General features: G+C 47.4%; 6 protein-coding genes across 6 annotated transcripts; 2 read left to right on the plus strand and 4 right to left on the minus strand.

The window, feature by feature from the left end:
* Window positions 1–546: 546 nt before the first annotated feature.
* Window positions 547–2,460, minus strand: N7466_003427 (putative Golgi matrix protein; the record flags this gene model as incomplete). Its single annotated transcript, XM_057162824.1, has 6 exons — window positions 547–794; window positions 857–963; window positions 1,025–1,740; window positions 1,803–2,210; window positions 2,269–2,378; window positions 2,436–2,460. The coding sequence occupies 6 exons, from the start codon at window positions 2,458–2,460 to the stop codon at window positions 547–549; spliced, it is 1,614 nt and encodes a 537-aa protein (XP_057023939.1).
* Window positions 2,461–5,155: 2,695 nt separating this feature from the next.
* On the plus strand, window positions 5,156–5,440 carry N7466_003428 (uncharacterized protein; the record flags this gene model as incomplete). Its single annotated transcript, XM_057162825.1, has 1 exon — window positions 5,156–5,440. One exon carries the CDS (start codon window positions 5,156–5,158, stop codon window positions 5,438–5,440), a length of 285 nt encoding a protein of 94 aa, XP_057023940.1.
* Window positions 5,441–6,817: 1,377 nt separating this feature from the next.
* On the minus strand, window positions 6,818–7,897 carry N7466_003429 (uncharacterized protein; the record flags this gene model as incomplete). Its single annotated transcript, XM_057162826.1, has 4 exons — window positions 6,818–6,825; window positions 6,887–6,959; window positions 7,090–7,130; window positions 7,348–7,897. Coding segments are annotated over 4 exons (672 nt in total), but the record flags the coding sequence as incomplete, so codon positions are not given.
* A 554-nt stretch (window positions 7,898–8,451) lies between these two features.
* N7466_003430 (glycerol-3-phosphate dehydrogenase GUT2) lies at window positions 8,452–10,700 on the minus strand (the record flags this gene model as incomplete). The annotated part of the gene is made up of 4 exons (XM_057162827.1): window positions 8,452–9,791; window positions 9,877–10,136; window positions 10,269–10,510; window positions 10,572–10,700. The coding sequence occupies 4 exons, from the start codon at window positions 10,698–10,700 to the stop codon at window positions 8,452–8,454; spliced, it is 1,971 nt and encodes a 656-aa protein (XP_057023942.1).
* A 2,268-nt stretch (window positions 10,701–12,968) lies between these two features.
* N7466_003431 (cytochrome P450) lies at window positions 12,969–14,788 on the plus strand (the record flags this gene model as incomplete). The annotated part of the gene is made up of 4 exons (XM_057162828.1): window positions 12,969–13,337; window positions 13,417–14,174; window positions 14,271–14,389; window positions 14,481–14,788. The coding sequence occupies 4 exons, from the start codon at window positions 12,969–12,971 to the stop codon at window positions 14,786–14,788; spliced, it is 1,554 nt and encodes a 517-aa protein (XP_057023943.1).
* A 685-nt stretch (window positions 14,789–15,473) lies between these two features.
* Window positions 15,474–15,818, minus strand: N7466_003432 (uncharacterized protein; the record flags this gene model as incomplete). Its single annotated transcript, XM_057162829.1, has 1 exon — window positions 15,474–15,818. The coding sequence occupies one exon, from the start codon at window positions 15,816–15,818 to the stop codon at window positions 15,474–15,476; it is 345 nt and encodes a 114-aa protein (XP_057023944.1).
* Between the last annotated feature and the right edge of the window lie 712 nt (window positions 15,819–16,530).

Raw genomic sequence — 16,530 nt, forward strand, 5'->3', positions numbered from 1 at the left:
TGCTACTTTGACTTTCGCATACATACATATAAGGTATATACTAAGTATACTCTTTAGTTCCTGCTCCTAGTTGCATGTGTACTTAGGCTCATTTCGACCCGGGTGCAACGCTTGCCAGCCTTGCTTGGTCCAGAATGGAATTCGCGTCGAACGCCCTAGTCTGCGGGTTTCGAACAGGACTGGGCAGAGAGAATCAGGCACTTGTGCCGCGATGGCCATGTATATTCATGGATCTCCTGGTTAATATTCAAGGTCCAGGGCGGCTACACCCATCGAGCGACACAAATTGCCGGTAGATAGCTCACCGCCAGAGAGTATGTATATGGAAATCCCCAAATATACTACTAGTACGTATAAAGAAATTACAAGAATTTAGAAAAGAAGCATAGGAATATGTACCAGGACAAGACCTGTGGAGACGGAAAGTGTGGATATGGAAAAATAAAAGTAGTTGGTGTGTGGTGAAACTACCAGTGGCAGAGATTGCCAACATTTGAACTATTTTGTTCGAAACTGTACTTCTATGCAAGAACCAAACGCTTCACATTATGATCGAGCGGGCCCGGGCCCAGCATGACTTCCTCTTCTCGACGCGCTCAAGCTGCCCGCCTCTGCTTCTTGCTCTAAGAAATTGGACCATAGCTCCGCTAGCGTTTCCTTGCTGGCTGCTCCATTGTCCATGAATTCGGCTAGGTTGGGTGTGCTGGGAGTCCGTAGGGGAGTCCCGGGAATCCGAAGTTTGCCAGAACTACTTGAAGCGCCTGGTCGAGCGAGCCCAGCTTGTTCTCGTTGTTCTGGATAGATTTTTAAGCGGGTACGTTCGATCAAGTTATGTAAAGAGTATAATGAGACTCACCATCATCCCAGCCCAGGAGGGCTGCTATGAGCTGCAGGATTTGGAACTTCTTGGGATCCGATCGATCTAATGCCAGGAAATGCAGTAGGTGATTGGTCACGATATATCTAGAGAGAGGTTGATCAGTAAGGAGTACTCTAGGAAAATCGCATACTCTTGGGTACTCACCGATCCACGTTATCTTCTGGTTTCCCCTTCTTGAGGAATCGCAGGGCCTTGGTGAGGTGGTCGTTCAGCGTGACTGCTTCATGACGCAGCTTTCCGATGAGAAGGTTCTTCTCCTTCACTTCCTTCTCGAAGGGCCGCACTCGATCCAGCTCCTCCTGTGCGGATCGAATGTTCTTGTCTGCATCGTTGGCTTGTTGCTGTGCCTCTCGTAAAGATCGTCTCAGCTCCTCCAATTGAGAATCTGAACTCTCGACCAGCTCACGAAGCTCCTGTTTCCGAGCTGCTTGGATCTCTTGCAATGCTCGTTGCAGACCATCGACAGTAGATTGCTGAGTGTCGCGATCATTGGTGGCTTTTTCGTAGGCATCGCGGAGGTTAGCGAGTTGCTCCTCGAGGTCAACAACTTTTTCGCCCAAGTTCTCCCGAACAGACCGTTCCTCCATGGCAAGCACTTCCCAGTTATGCATGGCTTCCTTGGCCTGTTCGAACTCGGATTGCAGATAAGACTCCTGCTCGAGTAATTCTTGCTTCTCTTTCAGCCAATTCTGCTGAGACAATGTTGTCCGGTCCCGCAGCGTCGCGATCTCTTTAGATTGCTGAGCCGATTCATCGCGGAGGTCCGCAAACTCCGTTGACTTGGATTCGAGCTGTGACTTTAGATTTACGTTCTCGTCCTCTAGCTCCTCGATCTGAGATCGCGCTTGGGCCAATTCCTCCTATAAAGATTGTATGAGCAAGAATTTGAGAAAGTCAGTACGAATTGAGTCAATGCACGCACCTCATCCTCCTTGAGACGCTCTCCCAGTTGGGATTTAATGATGTTCACCCGCTCCAAGAGCTTCTGGAACTGAGTTTCTGCCTGTTCCTTCTTGGACTCTGTATCTTCCAATTTCTCCTGTAGAGTCTCTGTTTCTACTCGGTGTTTGGACTGGATCTCTTCGAGTGATTTCCGCAGGTCGGTGACTTCGGCCCGGAGGGAGTCTCGGTCTCGAACCAGCGCATCGAAGCGGTCTTTGGGCTCTGACTCGGTCGCAATCTTGGTCGCGGCGGGTTGGATATCTTGCGCCTCGCGTAGTACATCACCGGATTCGTCACCATTGGCCGATTGATTTAGCGCGCTGCTATCGGGTGGAGGGGCATCGGTGGAGGGGTTTTCTACATCGTCGCCTGGTCCATCGGGATCGTCCTGAGATCCTTAGCACGGGAGTTACATTGGGAGTGAGGGAAATTCTGTTGTAACATACCTGAGCTGTATCCTCGGTCTGGTCAGGAGCACCTACCGACTCGGCATCGGCCTGTTCGGCATTCTCCTTGGCTTTCGCAGCCTTCTTCTTGTTCTTCTTTGATTTCGCGCCTGGTGGGAGATGAGTGGAATGTCAAAATACAGGAGAGGGGGGGTGTGTGCGCGCACCTTGGGACGAAGAATTATCAGGCATGCTGGGTGGTTGTGGAAGGGGACTTGTAGAACCCGGGATTGAGAAGGGAAGCTGTCAACATCTCTCGCTGGGGCCCTTTCCCGCCCCCCCGGGAATCGCGATGATTAATCCGTCAACGTCAAGTGATAGTTAACCAAGTATACGAAGTATCAATTGTAAAAGAAAATTACTTGTAGCTTTTTGCTATGCTTCTTAATTAAGGGCTTGGATAGCCAGATGGGTTATTGTTCATATCATATGTAATTAAATTGAGTAGTTGTAGGGAAATTATACTTGTTGACCTGCATACTATACATGTCGTACCTGATCCAGTACACCTGAAACGCATATATAGATAATCAATGATAACACTTGACTTGTCTCTATTCTTGATCTCTATCAACTGGAGATGACAGATTCATTCCCTTCTAATTTAACTATTTGTCATACATAAGCTTCTCAGTCATCTAACTATGTTATTTAATAAAACTTCAATCAGTAATATGCATACGTATACTATACGCAAATGATAATATCTGGGCTAGACTAGTACAAAACCTTGAGAACAATATTCTACTTGCACCGCTCAAGCTGTAAACATTGAATATAAGTATATACTTGGGTATATCACTATATTATGTATGTACCTGGTTAGAGGTTTCATGTATGAAGCGCATAGGGCTGTCAACATAGAATGATCATGTCGAGCATGAGCCACTGATGTTGAAGCTACTAGTTATCTACGAAGCGCATAAATTGATTATAGACGCCCAGGCAAAGGCTTCGGCCGAACTCGAAAGTTTAACTCTCGAGGTACCTTGACTCTTTACTCTTTGCTCTTTCCTCTTTTCTCTTTCCTTGCATGTTCCGTGTGCTCCGTATAGCGGATCGGCTTCAGCCACGTATTAGAGTTGCGTGTGGAGTCTTCACATCCGACTTCCGTTTTTTTTTTCTCTCTCTTCTTATTCTCATTCTTTCCATAACTCCCGAAGAGAGAAAGGCACAAAGAAAAGTTTGCACAGGAAAAAAGCCCAGGCGAAAAGCTTTTTATGTGGGGGAAGCAACTGGACTTCAATTCCGGCGCAATAGCCTGTCTGGGCTTTAGCTTCCTTTCCGGTCGGTGCGAACCGTTCAACTCCACTCCTGGCAAGGCGAACCTGGGCTAAACGCTCCAACACTGTTGCTCATTTGCCATCTAATTTCCGGAATGCAGGTTTGGCCTTGAGGGTGGCATGATCTCATATATCCCAGCAGTTCGTTCTAACCTTAACGAGAGGGGCTCCATCGATCGCGCCTCTATCGAGAGACATTCTGAAACGGTCCGGGAAGCGCGAGATCAACGGAGATGACCTAGAATGAGTCTCTCAAGGAAAAGAGTGTTTTCCATAAGTGGAGATAAGGTCAGAGTGGATTAGAGAGAGTAAGTGCCGAGTACTCCGTTTGGGAGTATGTCTGTGTGTATGAGCAAGAGAGAGAGAAAACACAAACACGCAGAGAACCTCAACAGCCCACAGCTTATGGGCCTTGGTGGACAAGGAGTTCGACCTGCGATGAAGACCTTGTCCTTTTCTCTCTTTCTTTTGGTATCTCTTACATCATCGTCATTCCCCTCGGCTGTCTGTTTCCAAAAAAAAAAAATATGAAAAGACAGGATTGAAACATGGAAATTGCCGAGGTCACGCCATTTCTCTCACAGGCAAAAAGAGCTCTCAAATTTTTTTGTTCCCACTCCGATGCAAGCTAAATGAAGCTATGCGGGAAAATCATGGTCTAGTGGAATAGCCGGACGAATCTAGGGAGCCTCACGAAGCAGTGGAGTAGGGGAAATTTCTCCACTTACCTGATGCACCGGACTTGTCACCATTCTCGTGAGTCGGATTGGCCCTTCCAATCTTAAGGGCTTAAGCGATCAAAAAAAAGGGAAAAAGAAAAATGCAACAGAAAAAGGACGAGAAATAGCCCTTGAAGGCCGTGAACGAATCAGAAGCACGAATTACGTGGACTCGACTCGATCCCCCCGGTCTAGTTCGATCCTAGACCCATGCATGTCAATGATCCAAGTCCTTTGGCACCAAAAAACCGTTACGCCAGTGAAAAACGGTGTAAACGCTCTTCCACGAACGCCAACTTTGCACCCCACTTCAGCTTCGTCTTTTACTTTCTCAAATTACGTCTCGTTTTCTGTCTTCTTCTCCATTTTTCTCCATTTTCCTCCAATTTTTTTCACAAAGATTGAGTGATTTTTCTCTCCTTCCAATTTCAGCCCATTTTAGCGGAGTATACCCCTGCTCTTTCCCACCTTCTATAACTGTGCAACCGAGAAGTATATATATATATACGAAAGATATACGAACTAAATTCCTAAGCTGTCCGAGAACCTTGACACTTTGATAATCTCGGGTTTACTGAGCCGACCCTCCAAACACCCCCTTTCCCTCCACTTCCCTAAAACCCCCCTCCTACTCCACTTTGACTCCATTTCGTGATTGAAAAAGAACTCGACTTCTCCCTGGTCGCATGTTGCTTTTCCACTCTCTGTCCTTACTCTCGAATCCTTGGGGGTATATTTGAACTTCCCTTCAAGGCCTTTTTTCTCTCTTTCTCTCTCTTTTCTATTTTTTGTTTTTTTTTACATCATATACACACACATATATCTATATACATCCTGATATATACATCTACCTAATACGACCGAAGCCTCTTGATCAACTTCATCATGCCCGACCCTAAAGATCAGGCAAGCATTCGACAGGCCTTGGATCGCGCCCGCTCCGGTGAACTACCTGTCGATGCTGCAACCTCCAGAATCCTCGAGTCCGCCATCACCGATCTATGGGCCCGAATTCAAGCACAACAAGACACCATTATCTTGAGTCCGGACGAATTCGCCTTGTTCAATTACTTTCTAGAACGCTTTCGAGTCTCCCAACACGCAATCACCCAACGCGTGGTGAACCGGTACTGGAACAGTTTTCATGATGCCAATAATGGCAAGAAATGAAAGTCTTTTCTTCCAAGCAAATGGAAAAAAAAAAAAATCACAGCGTGGATGGAAGATACCAGCTGCATTCGATCAATCCGTGACTTGCTTGGTTTGGGGGAAGGCCCAGTATGGGCACAATACCTGCACATTCCAGAAAGTTTCGGAAATCATGAGGTTCTGCAGTGACGTTATTTTTTTTTCTCCCACTGCCGACCCTATGTTATGCACTCAGACGAAGCCAAGCTATGTCTGACTTTTCCAGTGCATTCCGCATGTCACTGTTACCACACCGACAGTTTCCCCCCCCCCCTCTCTCCCCCTCCAAATCATTACAGGGGGATCTGTCCTCACCCCATTGGTCATCAACTCGGGGATCTTGGGAGAGTGGAGCAGGGATCTGTTTTTCCCGGTTGGTTTGCCCCAGTCCTAGCGAGCCTAAGAGGAGGGGGGTTGGTTGGGGAGGACATGATGCAGCCCGTTGCGCTTCCAGCGGGAAAACGGGGGTATGTATGCATGACTGACTCGTGGTTCCAGTTGGGACCACATGCATTTCAAACGGGGCATCTCCGCATAAGATTCAGGTTCTTGCATCTGGGCACGTTTCCAGTATGTTTGCTGGAACTTGAACATGGATATGATCATGGATTTTTTGTATAAAAGATGGGATGGGGGAAAGGCGCAAAAAATGAACATTGAATGAGGAACCTGGATCTGACATTTAATTTGGAAAAGGATGTGGAGTGTGACGCTGCATGGACCCATTAGCAATTCTCCGACTGGTGTTGATTTGGGCAAAAAAATGCACAGCCGTGGTACTTTTGATCTGGTAATTTGGGGCCTAAATCCTGAGAGAGATTGATTGGTGATAACATGTATATTAATGTTAATTTTGCTTTTGCTTTTATCTTCTCGGTACTTTATATATAGACTTGTACAAAACTTCTACTTCACCCGAGTCTACCTGGCAAAACTCCACATGTCGGATATTCGACTGAGAAAATCCACGTTTAGCTCTAAAGAATCCATGGATATATCTGATATGAGTCAATCAACCAGATGCCAATCAATGCAAACAAAAAACCTGGTCTGTCAACATTCCTGCAGGTTGTGGTACATGCGTTGATGTAGAAGCAGGCCTGATTTGGACTGCCACCGCTATAAGAAGCCCTACTTAAGTAGTTCTATGCGAGCTACGGTTGAAATACTTGATTCAAGGATGTCTGTGAAACCAAGCCTTGGAGGAGAATACTTCTGATCGCCTGATGTTTGCTTGGTAACTTTCCTGGATTGTTATATCAGGTACATGTGTTCCCATAGGAGACATGATTTACATAGCAGCTTCCACCATCTTCACACAGGTGCTGATAAACGGACCAAACACAGCACACCGTACCGGTCACGCACTAATCATAGGTTAGTACTAAGATTGATCGTAAGATTGATTGTGGGCTCCTGTGAACTTACAATGACCAAGGTCACCACAAGTAAGATCAGATTGCCCGAGAACGCAATCATCTGTTTCTGGGTCAAGAAAGACCTGTACCGATTCACATAGAGCCCGAATAGACGCGGAAGACTGGAAAAAAGCCCACCGGTGGAGAAAAAGCCCTGTGGATTGCCCTTCTTAGCTTAATTTCAGCCATAGCCTGAATGGGCAGGGAACATACCAGCTTAAGCATATTCAGGTACTTGTAAACCGCGACCTCATCTGAAAAAATATACGATAAGATCCAAATCTCGACAAAGACCACCTGCCATATTTCTTGAGATGCAAGATATCCCCTATGCTTGGAAGTAGATCCGCAGAGCACAAGGGCCAAAATAAACTTGACTGCAAAATGCGCGGCTGCCACACCCCTAATGATGGTCTATGTATAATAGTCGGGTTAGTACGTTAGTTTTCTGAAATTCTATATCCTGCAAACATACTATCGGCACTGGAACCCCACACGCGATAGAAATATGCCGAAACAGTCTCCCCACAGAGATGAAGGCAGGAGAGCTGATATCGTCGCCCACGAAGAAATGAGTAGTGATTGCCGAGACCTTGTACATAATCACTTCACAGGTCTGCACACTTGCAAGGGTCCGCGGTAGATCGGCCGAGTCCCTGGATTTCAAGAAAGTATCCGAGAAGCTCACATGGCCAGCATACGCAAATGTGACTCCGGCGATGAGAACGCAGCCACGGTGAACTGTCGGATGCGAAGGAAATGGCTGTAGATGGAGGGAAGACAGGTGAAGGGAGACCCCGATTGTACTTATCAGAACGCCAAGTCCCTGTACTGTGAAGCGGATCGGTAGATGGCGAAAGGATGCCGGCTTGGTTCTTGAAGCTAGGAATGCCATCGATGCCCCAATGGTTGAATACAAAATCGCATACGAGGGGTGCTCTGTGAGCACGTTCATTGTTATGCAGCAGATGAGAACACGGGTTCCCACTAGGAGATCCTTGGCTTGTGCCATGCTGGGCATTTGGGTGAATGCTGGTTTCGAGTCGCGGAGGCTCACATTGAATACGCACCTCTAATGAGGTATTTGCTTGTTGTTGTTGTTGCCTGGCGTCTGAGACGGTGGGTGTTCAGCGAGAGCTGGAGACGGTGTGAGAACTGCGGCTGCGATTGTTTTTGGAAATGCACGGGAGACTAAGAAAGGGAGACTAAGAAACGAAGACGGTTGGTTCAAAGGTGGTTGATAATGTCAGGATTAGAAAGTAGAATGGCAATGGAGGCATAGGGGATTTTACTGTGCCCACTGGGTGTGGGCTCTGCATTTGACTGTATACTGTATAGAATTCTACAGCACTGGCCTCGAAAAATCGCTGGAATAATCAAGTAGACTAACTTCTATTTGTACAAAACTGGATCCGTTATTTCACATCTATTTGTTGGCGGGGGATGAAGCAGCCAAGGCAGGTTCAGCGCCGAAGGCAATTGGGGAAGTGACGGCATCACTCTTGAGAATATCCGCTGGGGGTTCTAGAAACTTGTTAGTAAAAATGACACAGATGATTCAGGGACAAGAAAGGGCTAAAGCTTACCAGTTCGGATGACAGCCTTGTGCTCAACCTCGTCGATGTCCTGGACACGGCCATTCTGGACATCCTGGCGAGTCAGGCTCTGGAAGTTCTTGGGGAGACCCATAGAACGGAGGTAGGACATGGAGTCCTTCCATTCCAACTCCTTACGCTGGTTGCTCCAGTTCAACTCCTCGGCCATCAAGTCAATGACCTTGGGCAAGGATTCAAGAGCGGCCTCGGCGTTCAGGAAAGCCAAACGGGTGCGGCGGGCAATGACATCGACGGCGGTCTGAGCATACTCGTGACGGATAGCATAGCGGACCTCACCGTCAACGAAGGGGTACAAGGCCGAAATGCGCTGACCGCGGACGGGGAAACGAGCATTGGTGGGGGAAGAGAGAGCAGCCACTTGCCAGGCACGGTCACCGTACGACTCGGTCAAGTGCTGAGCAACATCGGTCTCGAGACCAAAGTGCTGGATGAGGTTGATGAAGAGGGTCTTTGAGAAACCGTGGGCACCGATCAAACGGACCTGGTGGGTCTGGCAGCTACCGTCCAGAACGGCACCATCCGCGACCAAACCACTGCCACCGACACCACTGATATCGGGAACAGCGGCGGGCTCACGGGGCTTCAGCTTGAAGGCATCAATGGCCTCGTCGACGGCCTCCTCGGCCATTTGACGGTAAGTGGTCCACTTACCACCGGCGCAGGTCAACAATCCCGATTTGGAAACGGAGATCAAATGGTTGCGAACCAGTGCCTGGGAGCTGGTCTTGTTGGGGTCACGGACCAAGGGACGGATACCGGACCACGCAGCCAAGACATCGCTACGGTCAACGTTGATATCGGGAGCCAGGTAGCCACGGATCTCCGACAAGATCCAGTTAATGTCCTTCTCTGAGGGTTCGGGGTGACGGGAGATCTCAGCGGGGGCGTCGGTGGTACCGGCAATGGTGTTGCCCTGCCATGGCAAGAAGAAGATGACACGGCCGTCGGAGGTGGAGGGGTCAATGAGACCCATATTGGAAGGACTGTAGTATCCAGGGAGAATGATGTGCACACCGGAGCTGGGGGCCACAATTTCCTTGGTCTCGGGCTCGTCCATCTTACGGATGGAGTCGGTGAAGGGACCGGTGGCGTTAATGATACCCTTGGCGCGAATGGTGAATTCCTTGGTCTCTTCACCATCCTTGCCGGGGATCACGTCCTTCAGGGTAGCTCCATTGAGCTGACCGGAGGCATCCTTGGTCAATCCGGTAACTTCCATGTGGTTGACGACAGTGCTACCGTAGAGAGCAGCGGTCATGGCGAGGGAAACGTTCATTCGGGAGTCGTTGTGCGCACCATCTATCAAAAAAAAAATCCCGGTCAGTTCTCGCGATCGTTTCAAGGCTGCTGAGGAAGTAAAATGTGATTTTTTTTCTCAACTTACCATAGTAGACCATAGCTCCAATTACATTATCCCGCTTCAGCATGGGGAAGTTATCGATCGCCTTACTCTTGGTCAAGAAGTATGAGCTCTCGATACCCTCGGAACCAGCCAAGAGATCATAAGCCTTGCAACCAGCCCAGAAGTAAGGAGCTTGCCACCACTTCTGCAATGGCACCATGATGGGTAGCCATTGTGAGAGATGGGGGGCTGTGTTCAAGAAATACTTGCGCTCGCGAAGTGCCTCCTTCACCAGCTTGTATCTGCGCAAAGGACGGGTTGTCAGAAAGTCGTCCTTTTTTCCTCCAAAAATTCAAACACGCCAATAGAAAAAAATATTTCCCAATATTTTTTTTTCGTGTCGCATTCTTTCCAATATCAAGGGTCAAACTCACTGGTTGTAATCTAATTCCCAAAAGGCCTTCTCCAAGTAACGGACACCACCGTGCACGAGTTTGGTACTCTTACTGCTGGTACCGGCACTGAAATCATCTCTTTCGACCACGGCGACTTTCAAGCCACGGGTGGCAGCATCCAGAGCGATACCGGCACCGGTTGCACCGGCACCGATGACCAACAAATCATAAGATTCCTCATCCTGACTGCGCTTCAAGTCCTTGATCTGCTCGATACGCGACTTGATTGTGGGGAAGTTCGGGGGGAACCAACTTGCCCTCATGGTAACCGGGTGGGGGTACAGCGGGGGCCTCGAGACCGGGGATGTTACGGGGACGGTAGGAGATGTAAAGAACACCGGCTCCGGCGGCGGCTGCGGCGGAAGTATAGAGCAGCGGTCGCAAAAGTCTGCGCGAGTGACGAGCGGCCATTGTCCGCGGATATGTGCTTTTTTTTTCGATATGAACGAGAACGGTGAAATTAACCAAGAGCTTCAAAAAGAAAGCTCACTCTTATCCCAATTGAACTAGGGACTTTCTCAAGGACACGTTCACCCTGTATTAGAGATGAGAAGGAGGTGGTGGAGAGTATGGGGGTTGGGGGAGGGGAGGAAAGGGGAAGAAAGGGGAAAGGGTTGGGATAAAGGTGAAGATGAAAGGAAAAGGAAAAGTTCAAGATACGAAGATAAAGTGACTCAATTGTCCCGAACTTGATTTGGAGTAAAGATTTGCGGAGTTGGGACAAGTTCACAGGTTCGCTATACCTTCCAGAAACCGGTTGAGTACCTGTACAAGGGAACTGCGTCATTCGGCGGCGAATGAAAGTGATTGGTGGATCTTCGCAGTTGACCCTTTTTGGTTCAAGCCAGTTCAGCCAAATCAGCCAAATCCGCCAAGTCAAGCCAAGTCAAGCCAAGTCAAGTCCAAATCAAGTCATCCAGAATCCATGATGTGATGGAATTCCCACCAATCAGAAGCTTACGTCAGACCATCCGGATTCCCACTCCGGGCAATGTGACCAAGAAGAGTTTTTTTATTTTTTTATTTTTATTTTTTATTTTTATATATTTTTTATATTTGTTAGTTCTTGTTCTTTTTATATATTTAAAATAGGTACATCTTCAACAGGTACAGTTAAACAGGTACAGAACGATATAACTACTATCATGTATTTACTTGATTCGTAATCAATTCACTAGCCACTTAACTAACTATAACTTATATGTCTATATACTCCGTAGTATATATCACCTCACCGGAGTACTATCCTCCTGAAGCTACCCAAGTTATTCCGTACAAAGTCCTTACCGCCCGGTCTGGATTTAATTGCTTTATTGGCAAATCTCTGCATGGGCAGCTGACTTGCGGCTCAGCTCCACTCGATCGCGGGACCCGTTCAATTGAATCCACTGCAAAAGGGAAAGGGAAGCTCCATCCTTAAAATCAAGGTCACACGGCTTAACCTGCCTTTCAACTGGAGATCAAGTTTTTTTTCTTTTCCTTTTCAAATGTTTCTTTTTCTTTTTCTTCTTCTTCTAAAGCAAGTGCAAGGTTCAATCTCACATCGGACATACCACATTTCTCATGTTCCACGTTCAAACCCCCTTGTGGAATGTCAGGGGCATTCCTGGATCATCAGGTGGGCCACTACATAATACACAAATAATGCCACTCCTTTATATGCCCACGGGCCACAGGGAAGCTCTACGAGTGGAGTAGGAAGTGGTTGATCCACTAGTACATACATTATCTTGTGCACTAATGCCTTTCTTTTCCTTTCTTTTTTTAGACCTATTTGTTTTTATTCTTTTAACCTTTCCACCACGGACCTAACGTAGTCCACAAAAGGAGGAAAAAGAAGCCAAGGGCGTTGATTACTCCGAAATGGAGTACGAACTAGTCCAGGGGAAGTCGGGAAGATCATTTTCTAAAACCCCCCCACATGCACATGTGTTATGCCCCCATTTTGTACCAGTTGACGTGATACTATGTATCTCAGCTATTAGGGTATGTATATTAGTAGGTACTATTGATTGAATTTGGTCGTTCCCATTATTCTATCGGGTTATTATATATTGAACTAGCGATGCACGGACAATAGCTCTGTTCATTGTTAGAATATGTTAAACTCCGTACTCTACATACACTATACAGTATGAATATCTACGAATAATGTCTCCATAGAAATTGTAAAAAGTGACCTCAGATACACTACCGAGTTGTCAACTGGTATATACATATAGAACAAGAAGACCTGGATACTCCCCGAACCCCGATACCCCAATTGAACCTTGGAAGCTCACAATTACATACTCTGTTTCTTAGTATTGACTCGCACACAGAGGGAGAATAAATCATCTATGTCAAAGGCCGAGTTCATTATTATGTCAACTGCTTTTTAATGTAAGACTGCGCATGGTTTCCGAAAACAGCGGAGGTATTCCGTGCGGAACTCGGCTGTCGTCACTTTTGGCTGGCGAAACTGTGGGGTTAACCAACCAGATCCCCCTACTCACATCTGGGGTATTATGACCTAGACACCGCTCACATCCAGTAAATGCCATCGGAGTACGGAAAAGTTCCATTGTAAACAGCCGCGGACCACAAGGTCGGAGGAGTGAAAAACAACCAGGTTGTTTATATAGATCACCATGAAAGCCTTCCTCCCAACAGAGCAAACATTTTAACACCCACTTCAAAATGGCCATCCTATCGACCCTGTCGGCCTTACAGTGGCAAATGGTCCAGAGCCCATGGCAATCCTTGGGTATCACCGCCTTCTTGCTCCCATTCCTCTATATTATTCTGAACGAGTTTATTCGATCATCCGCCCGTGTCAAGGGTATGAAAGGTCCCCGAGGCTTGCCGTTGATCGGAAATCTGGCTCAGATCCGGGTGAACGCTGCGGAGCAGTATCGCATATGGTCCAAGAAGTTTGGGGCCGTGTACCAGATTCAACTAGGAAACATTCCAGTCGTCGTCGTGAACTCAGCTGCGTCCGCCAAGGTGCTCTTTGGCCAAAATGCCCAGGCCCTAAGCTCACGACCAGAGTTTTATACATTCCATAAAGTGAGCAGAAATATCAAGGATATCAATTACCCCATCGCCCGTCTTCATCGACTAATCTCTGAGGGAACTTGTTTGATAGATTGTTTCCAACACCGCAGGTACCACCATCGGAACTTCGCCTTATAGCGACTCCCTGAAGCGCCGCCGCAAGGGCGCTGCCTCCGCCCTAAATCGACCCTCAGTGGATTCATATGTCTCCCACCTGGAGGTTGAATCAAAGGCTTTTGTGGAGGAATTGTTTCGATATGGCAAGGGTGGGGCGACGCCCGTTGACCCGATGCCTATGATCCAGCGCCTAAGCTTGAGTTTGGCCCTAACTCTCAACTGGGGAGTGCGAGTGGCATCACAGGAATCAGAGCTCTTTGACGAGATCACTCATGTGGAAGAGGAGATCAGCAAGTTTAGGAGCACCACGGGAAATCTGCAGGATTATATTCCTCTCCTGCGATTAGATCCGTTCAGCAGAAACTCGAAAAAGGCTGCGGAGATGCGAATCCGTCGTGATAAGTACCTGGGTGCTCTTAACCGAGATTTGGATGATCGGATGGAAAAGGGAACTCACACACCTTGTATTCAGGCCAATGTGATTCTGGACAAGGAAGCTAAGTTGAATACCGAAGAACTCACCTCTATCAGTTTGACCATGCTCTCGGGGGGTCTGGATACCGTGACCACTCTCGTTGCTTGGAGTATTGGCTTGCTCTCCACGCGCCCGGATGTGCAGGATAAGGCCGCCAAGGCTATCCAGGAAATGTATGGGCAGGATGAGCCCATGTGCTCAGCTGATGACGATCAGAAGTGTGCCTATGTTGTTGCCTTGGTTCGAGAATGTCTTCGGTATGCTTCCTTTCCTTGGAATAGGAGCAGCAATATTTCGATTACTTTTCCTTTTTTAGTCAACTGACCTCTGTTATTTTTTTTGAACCCATACAGATATTTCACAGTGCTCCGACTGGCCCTGCCCCGAACTTCAATTCGGGATATCACCTATGAAGGGACAGTGATCCCCAAGGGCACGGTCTTTTTCTTGAATGCCTGGGCATGCAATATGGGTAAGTCTTATTGACGGTTTCAGATCGTTCCCCTTCATCCCCTCTACAATTATCGGGAGATTTTCGTAAGGCTGAGATTTGAAATATATAGACCCCGACGTTTGGACAGACCCGGAAGAGTTCCGACCGGAGCGATGGTTGGAGCAACCCGATGCACCATTATTCACGTACGGCATGGGTTACCGCATGTGTGCCGGGTCACTGCTTGCCAATCGAGAACTCTATCTGGTCTTCATGCGGACCCTGAACAGCTTCCGGATTGAATCGCACGAGGACGTTGACTGGCATCCGGTCCATGGGAACTCGGACCCCGCCAGTCTAGTGGCCATCCCCCAACGGTACAAGGTGCGGTTCGTGCCCAAGGACGCGGCCGCGTTGGGAAAAGTGGTGGCGCAATGAGAGAAAGCCACGCGATAATATGACGAAGCGTCAGGTGTGGAGACGTCACGGACGTGGCGACTTGGAGGCAGAGATGATGCCACGGGACGATCAGGTCCGGAGTGGAGTAATCCACTACCAAGAGTACATAACTACAAACAATCTACGATGATCGTCTTAGATAATTGGATTCTTTTTCTTTGTTTCTTGAATCTTCAATTCATGCAAGGTTTGATTATTCTACATTCTGTAAATTTGCGAATGAAAATCATAATAAAAAAGGGGGTTGGACTTGAAAGTTTCCCCCAAAATTGCCAATTTCTCCAAATCCCATGGAACATTCTGGTCCAGTGTATGATGCGCCCTATTAAATCCAACGCCGATATAGCACAGTAATCTCAGATCGCATATAATATAGAAGAGAGGGGTATCAGGTTCGTGTGAAGATGTGGGATGAAATCAGATCGAAGTGATTCCAGTCGAATTCCCACTTTGCGTTGTCGTGAAAGATGGTGATGAAGGATGATGAGGATGTTTGTTTTTGGATTTGTTGGGGATGGAAAAAAAGCAATGACGCCTGGAATTTTTTTGGTTTTCCCCAAAAAAAAATTCATGCAAATGAATCGCTCAAGATGGAGACGTATAAAGATGTAGAGGTAGATGTAGAGATGGAGGTCGAGATGGAGAAAGAAGTTGTAGGGTATAATCAGGTGGTTGTCAATCGTCGTTTAAGGTCTCGGACTGGATCAAAGGAGCTAGCATAATCTCGTAGCTCATCTTGTAGGTGATCGGAGAAGGTAGAGTTGGAGGTATGACTCTGAAGCGAGGTGAGAGAGGTTTGAGAAGAAGATGCAGATAGACTGCGAGCCGATCGGGTTTCCGGCTGAGAGTCAAGGGTCGAAGAGCGTGAATGGGAGGATTTTCGAGAAGATTCATCATCAGGGGTTGGACGATCCAACTCGGCAAGACGACATGATTGAGAGCAATAAGGACCTCCAAGAGTCTGTCGGTCACAGGCCAGACAGAAATCTAGAGACCATTCGGTGGACATGATTGTAGAGAGGAAGTTTGGAGTTTGGGTTGATTCTTGAATGCAAAAGTCAAGGTTGAGGGAAAAAGAGAGATAATGAAGGTTTTTAAGAAATTGGAATTAATGCATCACGAGAAAATAGGGTAAATAAACGAATACTGAGAAATCAATCACCTCATTCAGCTCAGATCCACCGAACATGCCACTAAAGTGTCATGACCTTATGGGATCCACCTATCATGGCAATTGCGGGGGGTTGATTATGTCGTGGCTCGGGCGCTTAAGACGAAAAACCGATGGGAAATGGCAAAAATGAACGGAAACGAAGAGAAATGACAAGAAAAAACCCTCAAATATTAGAGCTAAACCAAGCTAAACCAAGTCAAACCAAGCCAGTCAAGACATCATTTGAGAGGGAATTACATGCGAGCTGCAGGAACCTGGAAAAGGCAACCATCGGCCATGAGTCTCCCCCACTTGAATCGTGTCTATTGGTCCAGTTGGCTAAAATTGTGAAATAGTCAAAGAGTTAAACAGTTGAATCAGTCTGAATCAGTCTTAATCCCTCCATAATCCCTCCATAATCCCCTCAAAAAAGTCCGTCATCTGCACGGTTGAGGCCTGAGCGTCTCCAGGTGCCTGATGGTACATTGATTCTAATCGTACATTCAACCAAAACTGCCTAGTCCAATATGCAACTCTTGTTCCTCTTTCCCCTCCAAGATAACCTTAG

Source organism: Penicillium verhagenii, assembly GCF_028828195.1.
Source record: "Penicillium verhagenii strain IBT 33310 chromosome Unknown utg000004l_segment0_segment0, whole genome shotgun sequence".
Lineage (NCBI taxonomy): Eukaryota > Fungi > Ascomycota > Eurotiomycetes > Eurotiales > Aspergillaceae > Penicillium > Penicillium verhagenii.